At 32.4% G+C, this 17,189-nt stretch overlaps 1 protein-coding gene across 1 annotated transcript; it reads left to right on the forward strand.

The window, feature by feature from the left end:
- The first annotated feature begins 611 nt into the window (after positions 1 to 611).
- LOC134265451 (abnormal spindle-like microcephaly-associated protein homolog) lies at positions 612 to 16,342 on the forward strand. The gene is made up of 13 exons (XM_062747653.1): positions 612 to 655; positions 7,595 to 7,648; positions 7,792 to 7,884; positions 8,106 to 8,171; positions 8,648 to 8,734; positions 8,936 to 8,968; positions 9,183 to 9,212; positions 9,741 to 10,043; positions 10,831 to 11,133; positions 13,141 to 13,443; positions 14,226 to 14,273; positions 15,033 to 15,088; positions 15,747 to 16,342. Exons 1-13 carry the CDS (start codon positions 629 to 631, stop codon positions 15,748 to 15,750), a joined length of 1,407 nt encoding a protein of 468 aa, XP_062603637.1. The 5' UTR covers positions 612 to 628; the 3' UTR covers positions 15,751 to 16,342.
- The last annotated feature ends 847 nt before the right edge of the window (positions 16,343 to 17,189 follow it).

The raw sequence follows: 17,189 nt of genomic DNA on the forward strand, positions 1-17,189 counted from the left end.
TTCAAATAAAATTCCGTTAACTAATAAATATAAAGTCAAGAAAGTCATTGTACATTTTTACCAGCCCCCCCCCCCCCCACCTTTCCACACACGCACCTCACTCAGAATAACAACATAAAATATTTCTCTTAAACCGAAATCGACCTTTGGTTGACTTTGAATCTTCTAAAGACAAAAATTAAATTTTCTTTGACTCAAATAATTAATCGGTGAATTTCTGTCTAGATGAACAGAGATATAGATCTGTAAGTTTCCCCAAACAGGAGTTTATATTCCGCTCACGTGATGCTTTTTTTCTGTTTTGTAAGTATAAATCGTCTTATTTTTTTCACAAATTATATTTTATTATTTTATTACAAGTATTCATCATGTGTACTATAGGTAAAAATTGTAAAAACCCCAAAATAATCGCTCTACAAAAAATACTCCACTTTATACATTGTAAGAGAGAGAAATTTACGTCACAAAAATTATATTGTTACACATCCGGAACACCTCGGGCCTTTCACAGAAAAACACTAAAGGCCCGAGGTGTTCCTGATGATTGTTACACTGATATCTATGACGTCACAAAAGATCTTTAACGTCACAATATAATCTGTAGCAACTTTGTTTAGAAATCGGTAAAATGCTAGAAAGCATAAGAAAGACGTTGGTAAGTTATATACTTTTTTTTTATATTTTACAATTTTCATATGTATACATTGTATTTGACAATTCAAAAAGATTCATTCTGTATGTAGGACAATCAATGTCAAAATGGATAATGAAAAAAATAACTGATGTCTTCGAGTACGCAGGTCTTTAACAGCGCTTTATAGAAAACATTACATGTATTTATTTATTTGCTTGTATTTAGGGGTGGTGTTTGCTAATTTTTCACAATGTAAATTACCCTTTTATCTCTCATTTTAATAGGCATAGAGGTTTCTACCACATATCTTTTTAAAAGTAAATTCTTGAAGTACAATCCACGACGACTCAATACAGTGACGTAGCATTGTTTTTGAAAGTGGGGGAAGGGGGGTCAGCCGGAGAAAAAAAAACTCAAGTTACCTGAAGAAATTGGATAAGTAATGGATATATGCCGAATACTGTTCTATATGTAAAATTATCAGACTGTTTGAGGCCCGTTAGGGCCGAAAACTGTCTGACATATAGAATAGTATGAGGCATATATCTTACTTAAAACATTGCCATTTAAATGTCCAAAAGTTACCTGGCGGAGTCCGATAATAACACAATGGGAGTTCAAGCATCCATTGTTTTCTACCCGTCTAATAAGTAGATAAAAGAAATGAGTGAACGGTAAAAAAGTGAGTGAACTCTTGTTTCATTAATTTCATTCATTCAATAGCAGTCGTTTCGTTTAGAAGGACAGGGGTACGGTGGTGAAAGATTTTTGGGGGGAACATTTTTATTTATGATGTGCATAAATTGACATTGATACTGACATAATTTTGGGTGATATTTTAACCATCACCATGGCAAGTAAAATGCGGATTTTTACCCTAGCTGAATTTTTAACTTAGATAATGGAAATTCTCAGGTTTTGAAAGTGATCGGGGAACAAACATAAAAGGATATTGCAGAAACTTTTTTTCAGAAATGGATTTAAATTCGCTTTTTCAATTAAAGTGCTGAATCAAAACTCTTTTAAAGAATGAAAATTAATGTTGTGGAAGTTTAAACTCGGATTTCTTTTCATGGATTTGCTATTTTGTATTGTGATCAAACTTAATTTCCTTGCGTTTGGTTTCCCTGAATTTTTTTCCCTAACATTTTTATCGGGGGTTTCTGGACATATCTAATCTTAATTTCACTCTACTTTTTTTAAATACCGTCCGATTTTGTTATCATTGCTGTCCGATCATATATTATCAGACTGGTAATTATTATTATCGGACGGCTACAGGTACATTTTTAGACTGTAAGAACAAAGGCTTGACGTCACAACAATGTTTTAAGTCAAAATACATTGCGCATTTTCAATGGTAAAAGTTATGTTTAGGAAAAGGCGGAGGGTGTTACTATACGCGCGTGTAATGTCTGCTCTGAAAAATTGGTTGAGAATTAAATAAAGTTTTGCATTCTGGATTTCTAAGAATGGTGTTCCAATATTTAAGAATTCGTTTTTTATCATTAACTTTTTTATCAATAAGCAGCGGCTGTGTCAACATCCATCTTCTTAACCCAATAAAGATACAATAACACTCACCTTTTGCAAAATAATTTATGTGGCGGCCGCCAGATAAGACCGCGGAACATTAACTGGCATAATGGAAATATATGTGCTTACGACATTTCTACGGAAGCCTGTTGGTGCCACTTACGAAAAATATTTTATCTGGCGGCCGCCAGATAATTATGTGGCGGTCTCCCCTTATTATTTGGCGGCCGCCACATAATTTATCTGACGGTCGCTATATAACATCTGGCGGCCGCCACATATTTATAGATCTGGGGGCCGCTATATAACATCTGGCGGCCGCCACTTATATATCTGGCGGCTGCTACATAATATTTGGCGGCTGCCACATAATTTATATGGCGGCCGCCAGATTACACCTGGCTTCCTGATGCGCGCGCATGTTTTAACGTGTGGTTTCAGAGATTGATACAGTGTAAAAATAATAATAGCAACATCAATCAACCAAACTTGTAAGAGATTTATTATGAACCAACACTCCAATCCACACTTCTAGTAGATATGTTTTTTGCATAGAGCTATTAATATTTGATTTGAATTATGCAAGTATGTGTTTCGGTTATTAAGAAGCCTTATCAGGGGTCACGGACATAAATCATGATGTTAGTTTTAGAGGTGAGACCGGGTTATCTCGTCATCAACTATATTCTTGTGTTTGCTGTAAGCTATGATTGGTTGAGAATTAAATAAAGTTTTGCATTTTAGATTTCTAAGAATGGTGTTCCAATATTTCAGAATTCGTTTTTTATTATAAACTTTTTTATCAATAACCAGCGGTTGTGTCAACATCCATCTTCTTAACCCAATAACACTCACCTTTTCCAAAATAATTTATGTGGCGGCCGCCAGATATATAAGTGGCGGCCGCCAAATAATAAGTGGCGGCAGCCAGATAAAATATTTTTCGTACATCTCTACATGTATCTGTTACAATCAAAACAATCAGTGATAGACAATGAAAAGGGCGGGTACAATTGATTATTCGACGCGGACGTGGGGAAAACATCGGATTGAAATTGCAGATCGAAAGTCATTTTCAATCCACCTGAGCTGTTTTCAAAGCAAAGAGTGAATGTATGATATAAACATCAACTAATTTCAACTCTCAAATATATATTATTTGAATGTCACATTAATATGAGTTATAGCGAAAGATCATAGAAGACAAAGATTATTTCTCAGGAGATATTTGATTCTAGAAGAGGGGGGGTGTAAAAATTGTCGAGTCAGGTCATGGCTTAACATGACAATATATTTTATTTCTAGGATTATGAGTGCATGAGAGCATATACTTACCCTCACTGAAACCTGTTGGACAACTTTATTTAAAAATCGTTCAGCCCCCCCCCCCCCCCAGACATACATAATTATATTTACCAAACAGAAATGAAATATTTGTCCCTTAAATATTAATTTACTTAAAAACACTGGACAAAAAAATCAAACTGTACAAAAATTGAAATTATTTGTCTTCTGGGTCAATCAGTAATAATGTGCCTTCTAGCGTAGCAATCTCCTATGCAGAGTTGTCGTTCGTTCCTCTCTCAGAATGTATGACCCGATGGTAGAGAGTGCTAGCGTAGCTGAGGTGCATTGAAAATGAATTTCAATCTGCAATTTCAATCCGATGTTTTCCCCACGTCCGCGTCGAATTGTACCCGCCCATTTCATTTTCTATCACTGCATGTTTTGATTGTAACAGATAGAAATGACGTAAGCTGTATATTTCCAATTTTGCCAGTTACTGTTCCGCGGTCTTATATAAGTTATGTGCGGCCGCCAAATAATAACTGGCGACCTCTAGGTATATTAGTGGCGGCCGCCATATAAATTATGTGGCGGCCGCCAGATATATAAGTGGCGGACGCCAAATAATAAATGGCGGCCGCCAGATAAAATATTTTTCGTACGTGGCACCAACGGGCTTCCGTAGTATATAATGTGAAACGTACATAATATATTGTTGTGTTTACTGCATATAATGTTAGCTAGAACTACCGTATATAATTAAAATAACACACGCATATAATGAAGGAAACACTGCATACAATATTTAATCCTCATATAAGACAGTCCAGGCGTTCCATATTATCCCACCACTGATTTTGAGATGCTCGTGTTAGATATATTCCTGATATGTATTGTTTGAATGGGAATTTGGGGGGTTGAATATTGTTCCTATCTACATATTATATTTCTCAAAAACGGCGTAGTATATGTACATTATATGACATATGTTACAGACTGGAGCGCTATACTAAGTTCAGTAACGTTGGCTTACGGTGGTAACTAAGTGTTGCAAACAAAACCAGTTCAAAAAAATTTAGAGATTTGCTTTCCGCTTATGGTGATGGGGCTCGTGTACTCGGGGATAAATGAAAAAATCATGGTATTGGGGCTAAAATTGACCTCTTAGTAAGTTTTAGGGAAATTGGTTTTAAATGAAATATCTAGTGTTAAAATAAAAAAAAAATAATTTACTTTTGACCAAATATAACTTTATGAAAGCGTCCCTAATTTAAATTAGTACGTTTAATTTATTCATATCACTTAGAGACTAATTGCATGTCAGAGTCATAATGTATGATTAAAATTTCATGGTTACATGTTTAAATAGGAGGATTAAAATTTCTTGGTTACATGTTTAAATAGGAGGATTAAAATTTCATGGTTACATGTTTAAATAGGAGGAAACCGTTTAAAAGTTTCGGAACAGCAAGATGACCTAGACCTAAGCCCGATGTGGCCCCCATTTTTATCTTTTTGAGTTGGGCGCGTTGACCTGTTTCACTCCATATCGATCTGGGCTTTAATTTTTTTGTCAAACTGTTTTTTTTTTCTTTTGAAAACCTTACATAACTCGTAAAATAACCAAAATGTACACAAAATGCCTCGCAAGCTGGCAACCTGTCTCTGGGTAAATATACATACCTCTCAAAATTCAACAGCCAAAATTTAACCTAAAAAAGTGTTGTTTACTAATTATGTGAATTTCTATTCAATAATTATTAAACGACAGAAGTATGATCTCATATTTTATATAGATACTTCCTAAAATACGCCATAATTAGATTAAAAAAAAAAGAAAATATTCATTTGGTGGGAGAATTTTTGAAGATTTTCGCTGGAAAGAAGAAAAAATTAATGTTTAATCTGTCCAGGTCCTTAAAAAATCGCAGAATAGCAGAATTTGTTAAAGTTCACAAAACCTTAACCGTTTCCCTGTCATTTACTCTTATTTTAATAGATTTGAAATCTGTTTTATGTTAACAAAAAAATAGCTACGCTATTAGTTCTATGACGTCACAATAAAGTCGTCATAAAACGTCACAATACAAATTGTCATAAAACGTCACAATACTCCAAAGCAACTTTGTTTGTGAAAGATATCTACTAGTGAGTTCAACAAAATCAAAATGCTGGACAGCATTAAAAAGACTCTGGTAAGAAACAAATCTTGTTTGTTTGCAGCATGCACTTGACATTTATAAGAATGTATGAGGACGATTTTTAAATGTCTTTGTAGTGTTGACGAACTTTTTTTTTTTGGTTGTCAGGAAGGGAGGGGGTGATTATACAGAGAACTATAGGGACAAATGCAATGTATTACAAATAGCTTTTCGGAAAATGCTTAAATAATTTTTCAAGAAAATTATCGCAAAGGTTATTTATCCATTTCCATGAAATGTATGTTCAAATTCGAAAAAGTACTTATCCCTGCGTGGGCAAGGGAGAGTCCTGTGACAACTTATATACACTATAGATGGCCAAAGCTTTACATGAAAATAAATAAGAAAATCTTAAAAAAAAATAGAAGTGTGAAGTTAACATGGGTAATGGCTAGGGTTTTCCAGTGATAACTGTTCAGGTACACCTCATTGTAATTACCTATGTAAAAAAATAATTTGTTTTTAAATCTTTCTTTCAGCTTGTGGAAGAGAAATATAAAGAAATATTTGATAAAGTGTTAGAAGAATTCATGAAAGTTCTTGATATGGTAATATTTAATGTATTTTAATTTAATTTAATTTTAACAGAATGTGAAAACTAAGTCTGTATATTAAATCCTATTTTTAACAGTCTTATGATTTGCATGTACATAAACATATAATAATCATATTGAATTGCTTTATACTTAATTTAAATTCCCCCATTTTTCTTGGTATTTTTCTAAAGCACTTTCATGCATATTTTAAAATCATCAATTCTTTGGAATTTGAAATGTCCAGCGAGAGTTATTTCTTAAATGTTGGTTGACAACTGTTTATATGCAGCGAAAATGTCATTTTTCTTGTGTTTTGATTTGTTGAATGTCAGACATTTCTTGCTATTTAATTACAGCTTTTTGTTGGCTTAATTGTACATACGTACTTATGAAGTTGTGTTGTAATTTAGAATTGTCTTAAAGTTTTATTTCTTGTGTGATCGATGTTTTATGGTCTTCGAGTACACACGTTTCATTTATGGCCGCCATACTTTGTTTACTTGTGTAGTGATGCTTCACGGTGATCTATTTTTACTGACTTTTACAAAGTTATTTCGGCGGAAGATTTGATTGTAAATTCTTTTAAATTAAATGTTAAACAGTGTTAAATGAGCTTTTAAAAGTGTAACTTTATGTTTTATAAATTTATTTAATTTATTTACGTATTGTAATAATTTCACATGCGATGTATGAGAGTGAGATTTCATTACGGGACGATGATTATATGTGATTGGCTGATTATTATTTACGGGATGGAATTATTAGTTTTGATTGGTTATGAAATTGCGGGTTTTGTTTAAATACCCAGATAGAATTAAATAGAGAAAGGTTGCCAGTTTTATCCAGAGTAATTTAAGGTGTGTACTATTTCAGTATCTGTGTGACTGAAGTACATAATGTGTAATGTTAGGTTAGGCTAAATTAATTATTACTAGTAATTGTACTAGTTTTATTTATAATTACTAGTTGTGAACTAGTTATTTTTATCTTCTTTAGCCCAGTTTAGGAGTTAGGAAATATTTCTGCTGCGTGCTAGTAGTTGAACTAGTAGCGGGAATATTTATTTGTAAATTAATTATAAGTCATTTATAGAGAGCCTTTACGTTTTATTTTGGTCGGGGGAATTTCTACTTAAATCATAAATTTACTGGAAATAGTGCCAGTTGCCCAGCTCTATATCAGTAGTTGTACTGATTTTGGTCTTAGATCTATGTCCCGAGGGTTGAGACTTGTGTGAATTTCAAACATTGTTATTTATTTTCGCTGTTCATGTATTGCTGAATAAAATTATAAAACTTTAATCGAAGTTTTTGTTCTTAATTTAACCGTTGTTGTACATGTAAATTATCATTGGCATTTAAATAGTAGCATGCATATAGATATTTTATTTCCTAATTTAGCTGAAGCAAGAAACATTTATGGGTGAGAGGACTGGCTTGCAGACTTTTACAAAGGTTTGTAAATAATGTCTTAAAGATATTGGTAACGCTACCAAACATATTTATGTAATTAGTCCAAACTATATTTAATGTAATCAATTACATGTAAATTTTTCATAGCATTAAATCTAAACTTCATTTATTGTTTTCATATATAGTCATTTTTGATGCAAGTTTTCGAAGAAGAGAAAGGTAGACTCGAAAATGACATTGCAGAGGAAATATGCCGCAAGGCAGCGCACATAATACTGGTAAGTAATTTACAAGCAAAAGAAGAAAAATTTGTGTATTTAGATAACGTATGAACTATTTTATGTTACTCTGTCATTTACTTAAAATTAAATAATTTAAATATAATTTTGCGCTTGCCAAACTTCGTCCGTCAAACACATTTGGTGATAGATTTATTTTTGTAGTACCATCTTTTTGCTGTATACTTACAGCTTTTTTTTATATTTCTTGTATCTAAAAGTATGGTGTGTCAGGGCCATTTATGATGGATGCATATGACCCTCGCCAGGTACAGATCAAAGCAGTGGTAAGTAAAAATAATTAAAGTTCTTTTTATTCGAATTTGAAATTACATGTATATGTTGCTGGTTTATATGCATCTAAATCTTTTTCATTAAATGTGATACAAAAATAGGATACACATAATTAATGCTTGGGCACTTAATCCTATTTTCTCCTTCTGTACTTTTTTTTTCTCTTAGCACTAGAGTTTGACTAATAACCAATATTTCAGAGTGTTTGATTACTAGTATTGCTATTTTCCCAGTGTATTAGATATGTATCACATGAGACAAAAGAAAATAAATTTAATGTTAATTAAGTTAATATTCAATCAGATATATCGATTTAGGTCATATATATATGAGAATTAAATAATTATATGTGTTCAAGACCTTACTGATCTTTTATAATTTGTCTCAATTTCTGGTAATTCAAGTCCAGTCAACCAAACATAATGAAGAATTAAGACACTGTGTTAATAAATCTGTTTATCTTTCCTAGATTTTCCTCAAAAGTGTCAAAAAGAGATTTAAAGACGAACTCGAGAAACATCCAGACATAAAATTGTTCACCTTTAATGAAATGATGGTAATTTGTATAAATTATATGTCTTAATTTGATTGTATACTCATTTCTGAAAATAAGTACCCATAACCTTGTTAATTTAAATTCTAATTTTTGACCTCCTTCAAAATGTGATCATGTTTCCCTTTATCTTAGCGATACGTTATTTGTAATATTACTTTATTTTAATTTCAATACATTTATTTTTGTAAATGTTCTTTACAGAAGGAGGAAGGAGGCATGGACAAGGAAAAAGAGGTAAATTTTATTTAAAATTTCTCCCGAAACACTGTGTATTTGAAATTGTTTAAATAATAACTTTTTACAATTATATTTATTGTTAAACAAATGTTGTTCATGTTTTTTTTTTCAAATAAAACCTGAACATCATGAATTAATTCAATTTAAAGAAAAAGGTTTTACAATATATATATTTGCTTAATAAATGTTTCTAATAAAATGTTTCTTGCAGGCTGAAGAAAGCACTGATAAGGAAATCGAAGTAAGTTTAAACTTTTAAACCCGACTTTTTAAAATGCATGAATACTTACATGTTGATGGGTGATAATACCACCTCAAACATCTAGAGTAATGTCTACCCATTACACAGTATTAAATCCTCAACATGTATTTGATTATATGTTTTAGATTAAAATTAAACTTTTCCTTTAGACAGACTTCAGGGTATTTTAAAAATATATATATGTACAATTCTTTGTTTTTGTATTTTAATCTCACCTGAGCATTAACATGTTCTATTCTGAGTAAAGAGTGCTTGCTACTTAAGAATACATATACATCTGCCTGTCATGAGCTGTATGTAAACGTTTTCAAATTATAGAACTACAATGTACTTGGTCAATTTCAATCAAATTTGTTCTAAAGAAAGGCCAAATATATCCCATTCTCAGTGGATATGATTTGAACAAAAAATCTTACATTGAATTTTAGCATCTGTGACTATAGTTTAGTGATCCTAAAAAAGATATGTTTATATACGTTTAGATTCTGATTTTATTTAATTTTTCAGGAAGCAGCAAATACTTTTCAATCTTTTATGCGTCAATGTATACACCTCAAGAGGTATGGGAGATTGAAGAAGTCAGCACGGATTATACAGAATCGATATAGAGCATGCCATGCCATGAAAGAGGCCCGAAAGAAATACCTTGCTTTAAAAGCTGCAGCTGTGACTATACAGGCCAGCTATAGAGGAAAGCGTGCCAGAGACCTCTACCAAAGAATCAGGAAGTCTGCAGTACTGATTCAGGCGGAAACCAAAGGGTGGCTAGTCAGAAAGCACTTAAAGGAACGCCGTGCCCTTATAAAAGAGGTATATGAGACAATTTATTCATGGAAAATTTTATTATTTTAGAAACAGCATGATTAAAAATACTGATGATAACAAGATGTGTTCATATAACACTGATGCCGCGGTGTGGTAGCTAATGGCAAGGGTTGAAGTGTCTTAAATGCAAGACAAACTCCAAATGTAAAGTACAAAATGTCAAAAATATGCATCTGACTTTGTGAAGCCAAGAAAAAACTTTGAAAAACCCTCTTAAACCTGCTTGGTAGGTGGGACAATTTTCTTTTTGAAAAAGAAATTATTTTAAAGATAGCATGATCAAATTCTGATGATAAATAAAGAAAACAGGCAGTTGCCAAAATACAGGTAACAAATATCAAATATACCCAGGGCTGTCCCTAAGACCCTAGGTCAGAAGAATTTACCCACCTTACATGTAGCAACTATAGTAAAATAATTTCCTTTCTAATTGTTTTGGTATTGCCCCTTTAGTCCCTGATAGGGAAAGAATACCTTGTATTTGCTTGCTTGGAATAATCAACATTTTTACCTTTTAGATTTATTTAGAATACAGTTATATTTCCTTCCTTTATTGACTTTAAGCAGATCACTGCACGAATTTCAAATTCTTGAAATCTATATGTACAGTTTGGTGACCAAATTAAGAAATATTTATATACTTGTACATGTACTTAATTTGATGACTTGTTTGTCACTGTGGCCCATATAACCTCCTGAAAATTAATAACATGTAGAATTTTACAGCATTGAATATTTAATTTTAGATTTTTATTAATCTATTTTTTATTAGGAAGCAGCAATTACCGTACAATCCTTTATGCGTCAGTGTATCGACCAAAAGAGGTATGGGAAAATCAAGAAGTCAGCGCGGATAATACAGAGTCGATATAGAGCATGTCATGCCAGGAAAGAGACCCAAAAGAAATACATTGCTTTGAAAGCAGCCACTGTGACCATGCAGGCCTGTTATAGAGGCAAGCGGGCAAGAGACCTCTACCAAAGAATCAGGAAGTCTGCAGTACTGATTCAGGCGGAAACCAAAGGGTGGCTAGTCAGAAAGCACTTAAAGGAACGCCGTGCCCTTATAAAAGAGGTATATGAGACAATTTATTCATGGAAAATTTTATTATTTTAGAAACAGCATGATTAAAAATACTGATGATAACAAGATATGTTTCTAAAACTCTGATGCTGCAGTATGGTAGCTAATGACAAGGGTTATAGTCTCTTAGATGCACAATCATTATATCCAAAGGTAAAGGTCAAAATGTCAAAAATATGCATCACTTTGTGAAGACAAGAAACAACTTTGCAGCGCTGCTAGATGGGACCGTTTTTTATGGAAACAAGATGTCAACGTTTATGAAACACAGATGCCCTCGTATTGCAACATAGCAAAAATTAAACTTTACGTAAATCAAATATAATATATTGGTACCCAAAGTAGGGTATTCTTACTGGAAATACAACTGGCCTTTGAAAGTCAGCCAAGGTTTATTAAGTTTTTCATAATTCCGGATATCTCTAAGGGCAAGGTCAAAATGTCAAGGTAATTGGTATTCAATTAAAGAGCTTCTTGCAAGGATATGAAAAGTATGAAAGCACTAGCCCTAACCGTTTAAAAGTTATGTTCAAGGTTTTTTTTTTAAAAGTAGATCAAACTCCAAGGTCAAAGGGTCAAAGTTCCTGGTATCCAATGAAGGGTCTTCTCACAAGGATTACATAATTATGTGAAGTATGAAAGCTATAGCCCTTAGCCTTCGAAGTTATGGCCAAGGTTAAAGTTTTTTCATAAGTACGGAAATCTCTAAGATCAGGGTCAAAATGTCAATGAAATGTCTTTCCATGAAAAAAACATATGTGAAGTATAAAAGTCCTGGTATCCACTGTTCAAAAGACTTGGCCAAAGTAAAATTTAGAATTTTTTTGTAAAATTGGGTAAAAATCCAAGGTTAAGGTCAAATTTGTTAGTACCCAAAGAAAGGCCTTGTCACAAGGAATATACATGTCAAATATAAAAGTCATAGCTCAACTAAATCAAAAGTTATGGGTAAGGTTAAAGTTTTTGCGAACAAACAGACAGACACAACAAAAATTATATACCCAACCACCCCCGAAAGTTAGTTTACAGGGGAATCAAAATCATTTTAAAAATAGCATGATCAAATTCTGATGATAAAAAAAGAAAACAGGCAGCTGCCAAAATACAGGTAACAAATATCAAATATACCCAGGGCTGTCCCTAAGACCCTAGGTCAGAAGAATTTCCCCACCTTACATGTAGCAACTATAGTGAAATAATTTCCTTTCTAATTGTGGTATTGCCCCTCAAGTCCCTGATAGGGGAAGAATACTGTAAACATATTATATTTGGCTGAGTATTCTTTTAAGTGGCTTTGGAGGAACGCCGCAACTGCTAAATCAAATACAAAGCTACAAGTTTTGCCTATATACACCCATAAATAAAAATTGCAAGAAATGTGCTAAATCAAATCTACGCTAACTTATTTAAAAACTAATTTCAGCCAAATATTGTACACACTAAATAAAATATATTTACAGTATATGCATGTTTGGAATAATCAACATTAATTTTTACCTTTAGGTTTACTTAGAAAACAATTATAATTCCTTCCTTTATTACATTGACTTAAGGTTCATAAACCCTCTGCTCACTCATATGAAATTTTTCTTTAACTTTTATGATTTTCCAGAGGAAATGTATATGCTGAATAAAATACAATCAATTATAGCATTGGCTTGCTGGGCAAAATTTGACAAAAAAGGCACTTAAACTTGACAAATTTATAAAGGAATAATAGACATTTGTGTCATTAAGAGTTATCTCTCATCAGAATATCAATGTACCTTAAAGCAGTTTACTGCATCATGAATTTCAAATTCTTGAAATCTTTAACTACAGTTTGGTGTCCAAAAAAAAAGAAACCTTTATATACATAAAATGTATGTAATTTGATGGCTTGTAAAAATGTCGCCGTGGCCCATATAACCTCCTGAAATTTATAATTACTTGTAGTATTTTACAGCATTTAATACAGTGTAATTAATTTTAGATTTTTATCAATCTATTTTTTATTAGGAAGCAGCAATTACCCTTCAATCCTTTATGCGTCAGTGTATCGACCAAAAGAGGTATGGGAAAATCAAGAAGTCAGCGCGGATAATACAGAGTCGATACAGAGCATGTCATGCCAGGAAAGAGACCCAAAAGAAATACCATGATATGAAAGCAGCAACTGTGACCATGCAGGCATGCTATAGAGGCAAGCAAGCCCGAGACCTCTACCAAAGAATCAGAAAGTCTGCAGTACGGATTCAGGCTGCATACAAAGGGTATCTAACCAGAAAGCAGCTAAAGGAACGCCGTGCCCTCATAAAACAGGTAGATTGGACAAACTATTTATGGAAAAATTTTGTTTAAAAAAAAAGGCAGCCAAAAAAACAGATAACAATTAAATATCAAATTTACCCCGGGTTGTTCAAAAGACCAAAGGTGTTGAGAATTTACCCTCCTATATAATTCCCTGGCTAGTATTCTGGTATCCCCCTTAAACCCTTGTAAGGGGAGGAACTCCAAACCCCTTTCTTTTTTATGTCCCCTGCTATTCTAATTGCTAGGTACAAGCTGTATACCAATTGTTATTTTATTACATAAGTAATACATGTACCTGTAGATATTAAAGCTTGGATGGTGGTACCTTATGTACATGTAATAAACTCCCTGTCCATTCAGTGTGTCACAGTAACATTATGTTCCTTCTAAAAGCAGACTTATTAAGTATATAAATGAAAGACAATTTACAATGGCAAGGTCAGAATGAAAGTCCTTCCATATTTATGTAAGGCAAAACCAATGGTATAATATTTTCTTAACCTACATACTTCATTTTTTACTTGATGAATGATAGTTTGCAGATTTTGAGTTACTTGCATGACAAGAAGTCACTATCAAGTGTTAAAAAAAAAATTACCCCCCCCCCCCCTCTTGCAAGAGAAATTATTTTAGGGCATAGAGAAATTACTTTGTCATTCTGTCCTAGAAGCTAGATCTCTTCTTTCCAAAATCATTGGAAAGTCCCACAAAAATTGCACAAAAATACAAATGAAAGACCTGTGCATATGGATTTTGTTTGTAAATCTAATTTCATTTCTATTAATTTTCAGGAGAAAGAGATGAATGACACAAAGATGGAAAAACCAAACAAACTGGGTGTAGGTTTTATATAATTAATTTCTTTTAAGGACAGATGATACAAACAAAAAATGGATGCCTGGATTGGTATATATTTTTTGGTCAAATTTCATTGCAAATGATGCAAATAATAAATTTTTAGATTATGAAGAAATTGTAAACCTTCTGTGATGCTCAAAAGTCTGCCCATCTGAAACCATCCTTATTATTCTATACAATTAGTTTTCACTAGAAATTCCATTTTTGTGAAAATTTGAATGAAAAATTAACTACTAGGTAGTGAAAATTATTCATTTTACTCATTCAAACATGACCCAATTTGTTATTTGTTTGTATCACCTGTCCTTAATTGGAAGTTGTTAATTGAAATATGTTTATTAAAGCATGTGAGTTCTTCTTTACAATTTAAAAAATGAAGCAGACAGTCATTATTAATTTCAGATATGTATATGTCTCACACAAAATGCTTTCATCGTTAATCAAAAAGGCCAATCATGCTTTCTTCATCACTCAAATAGGAACGCTAAGAACTCTATCTGCAAATATAGAATTTTGTTTTATCAGAATGTTGTCTGAATGTTAAAGGTACATAACTTTTTTAAATTCTCCAAAGAAGTAGAAAGTTGATTAGTAACATTTTTTTGTTTAAATAGCTATCTAATTTAACTATGATATTACCAATAAAACCATATTTAGAGTATCTCTAGCATCTGTACATTGTTTTTCTGTAAACTAATTGGACCTGTCAATATAATTTAATCATGAGTTTTGCATTTCAGAAAATGAAAAGATTCCGAAAATGGTTACGACGAACTTTCTCCTGCTCAAGCTCAAAGTAAGTGACTTCATTACATTTCATTTATTGCAATTCATTCATAGTGAGTTTTTTTTTCCCACTGCAGTGTAATCACAATTCATTTTCTTCAGTCTTTGTTTATCCAAATATGGAAAGTTGGTGATCATAAACAAGTGAAAATTAATCTAAAAATATTAATATGATTTTAAAACAGAAAAATGACTGTTCTTGAAAATATATATCAATCCAAATATTGCATGGAAATTAAAGTAAGACAGTCTGTCAGGCTTGTGTAAAATAAGTCATTTTCTAGTCCAGTATTGGACTTTAACATGTTTAAATCAATGTTAACTGTTTTAGTAATTTAACACCTTAAATCTATAAATCCTGCTCAATTTAAGTTACATACTGCCTTATGCAAAATTGCTAAGCTTGATATATGTTATCAATTTCAAACAGAGATAACAACTAATATTGAGATTAATTGAAGCAATTTGGAAATACACATCAAATCAAATTAATAGATAAATGTGACATGAACTCCTTTTGTTTTGCAAGAAGAGGGGATATGTTCATAAAGAATAATGTTCGGTTTAATAGATTAAGACCCTCAATCTCAGAATTTCCTTTTCCTTTGTTCTCCTCTTTCTTATGTATGGCATGTTAATATGTCATTTTTTATATTTTTCCTTTTCAGATAAGAAGTGGATTGTCTTTCAAGAACTAATTTCAAAACATTAATTATCATTCTGTAAAATAAATTTAAATATTACTGGATAAATTTTCTTCATCAAGGAATATTTGGGGCCCAGGAGGGGACACCCGAGCTATTTTTTACAGGTTTGTTTGGCTGATAATTAACTTTTTTTCTTTTGATTCTTTGTTCTAAATTTATATAATGTGGGCCTCATATACAAGAGGTCTGCATTGCAAAAGTGACTTATTCTAAATTTTATTTTTGGCTTTTCTTTCTGGCAACAAAGCGAGAGAGACAGATCTCTTGCTGAGTTACCAGAGCAAAATTACTTCAATGATTTAGAAACTTTAGGCCTTTCAGGGAAACCCATTTTAACCAGGGTTTCCCTATCTTTTAAAAAGCATAAAATTGTAAGTACATCCATTTAGTGATGTTGAAAGCTCCGTTGTCCTCTCCTGTCTAAAATCTGCTTATAATCTTAATTACTTATAGTTAATTATCTTCATTTTTTTTAAATCTGTCCATCAATTCCATGTGCCAAGAGTTTCAATATTTTGTATGCATTTTTAGATACACATGTAAATAAATCTATATTTGCAAACTTATTACTGACTTATAATTGTAAAGAAGGTCAACTGAACCACTCCATGCTGCAATCAGACACAATAATGCTGTGTACAAGGGTATACAAGAAATCTCATATGGACCCGGTATATAAATTGAAAGCCCCTTGTATGGTAGCATTTGACGAAGGTCACAGTTTTTCAGATACAAGTCAAACTCTTAGGTCAAGAGATCAAAAATGTTGTTAGCTGAATATAGGACTTGTCTCAATAGTTATACATGTGAAATATGAAAGCAACAAACATTCAAAAGTTATAATCAAGATTAATCTTTTTTCAAATGTGGGTCAAACTCATGGGTCAAGGTCAAATTAATGATACTCAGAGGAAGACCTTGTAAGACATTTACAAGTAAAAAATTAAGGCCCTAGAACCAACTGTTGAAAATTAATACACGTGAAACAAGAGGCCCATGGGCCACATCGCTCACCCGAGCATTGCGGCAAGGAAAAAGTAGAAATTGGTTTACAATACTATAAAAAAGTGTAAAACCAAAAGTTTGCCCCGGGGTCATGATTTGAACAATCTTGAATCTACACTATCTGAGGATGCATCCATATAAATATGAGCAATTATGGCTTTGCTATTCTTGAGAAGAAGATTTTTAAAGAGTTTTCCTATATATTTCTATATAAAACTCGGAACTATGAACCCCCGGGGGTCATAGAACAAAATTGAATCTACACTACCTGGGGATGCTTCCACATAAATAAGCAATTATGGCTTTGCTGTTCTTGAGAAAAAGTTTTTTAAAGAATTTTCTATATATTTCTATATAAAAAGGTGGCCAGCCCCGTCAAACCAAACCAAAGGAACAAAC

This window comes from Saccostrea cucullata, unplaced genomic scaffold, assembly GCF_032062105.1.
Source record: "Saccostrea cucullata isolate Sc308-1 unplaced genomic scaffold, CSIRO_AGI_Scuc_v1 ctg970, whole genome shotgun sequence".
In the NCBI taxonomy this organism is placed as follows: Eukaryota; Metazoa; Mollusca; class Bivalvia; order Ostreida; family Ostreidae; genus Saccostrea; species Saccostrea cuccullata.

Coding starts and splice junctions, on each gene's coding strand:
- LOC134265451 (XM_062747653.1), top strand. CDS start 629: ATGCTAGAAAGCATAAGAAAGACGTTG. Junction 10,044..10,830: donor GCCGTGCCCTTATAAAAGAG/GTATATGAGACA, acceptor ATTTTTTATTAG/GAAGCAGCAATTACCGTACA. Junction 14,274..15,032: donor AAAAACCAAACAAACTGGGT/GTAGGTTTTATA, acceptor TTTGCATTTCAG/AAAATGAAAAGATTCCGAAA.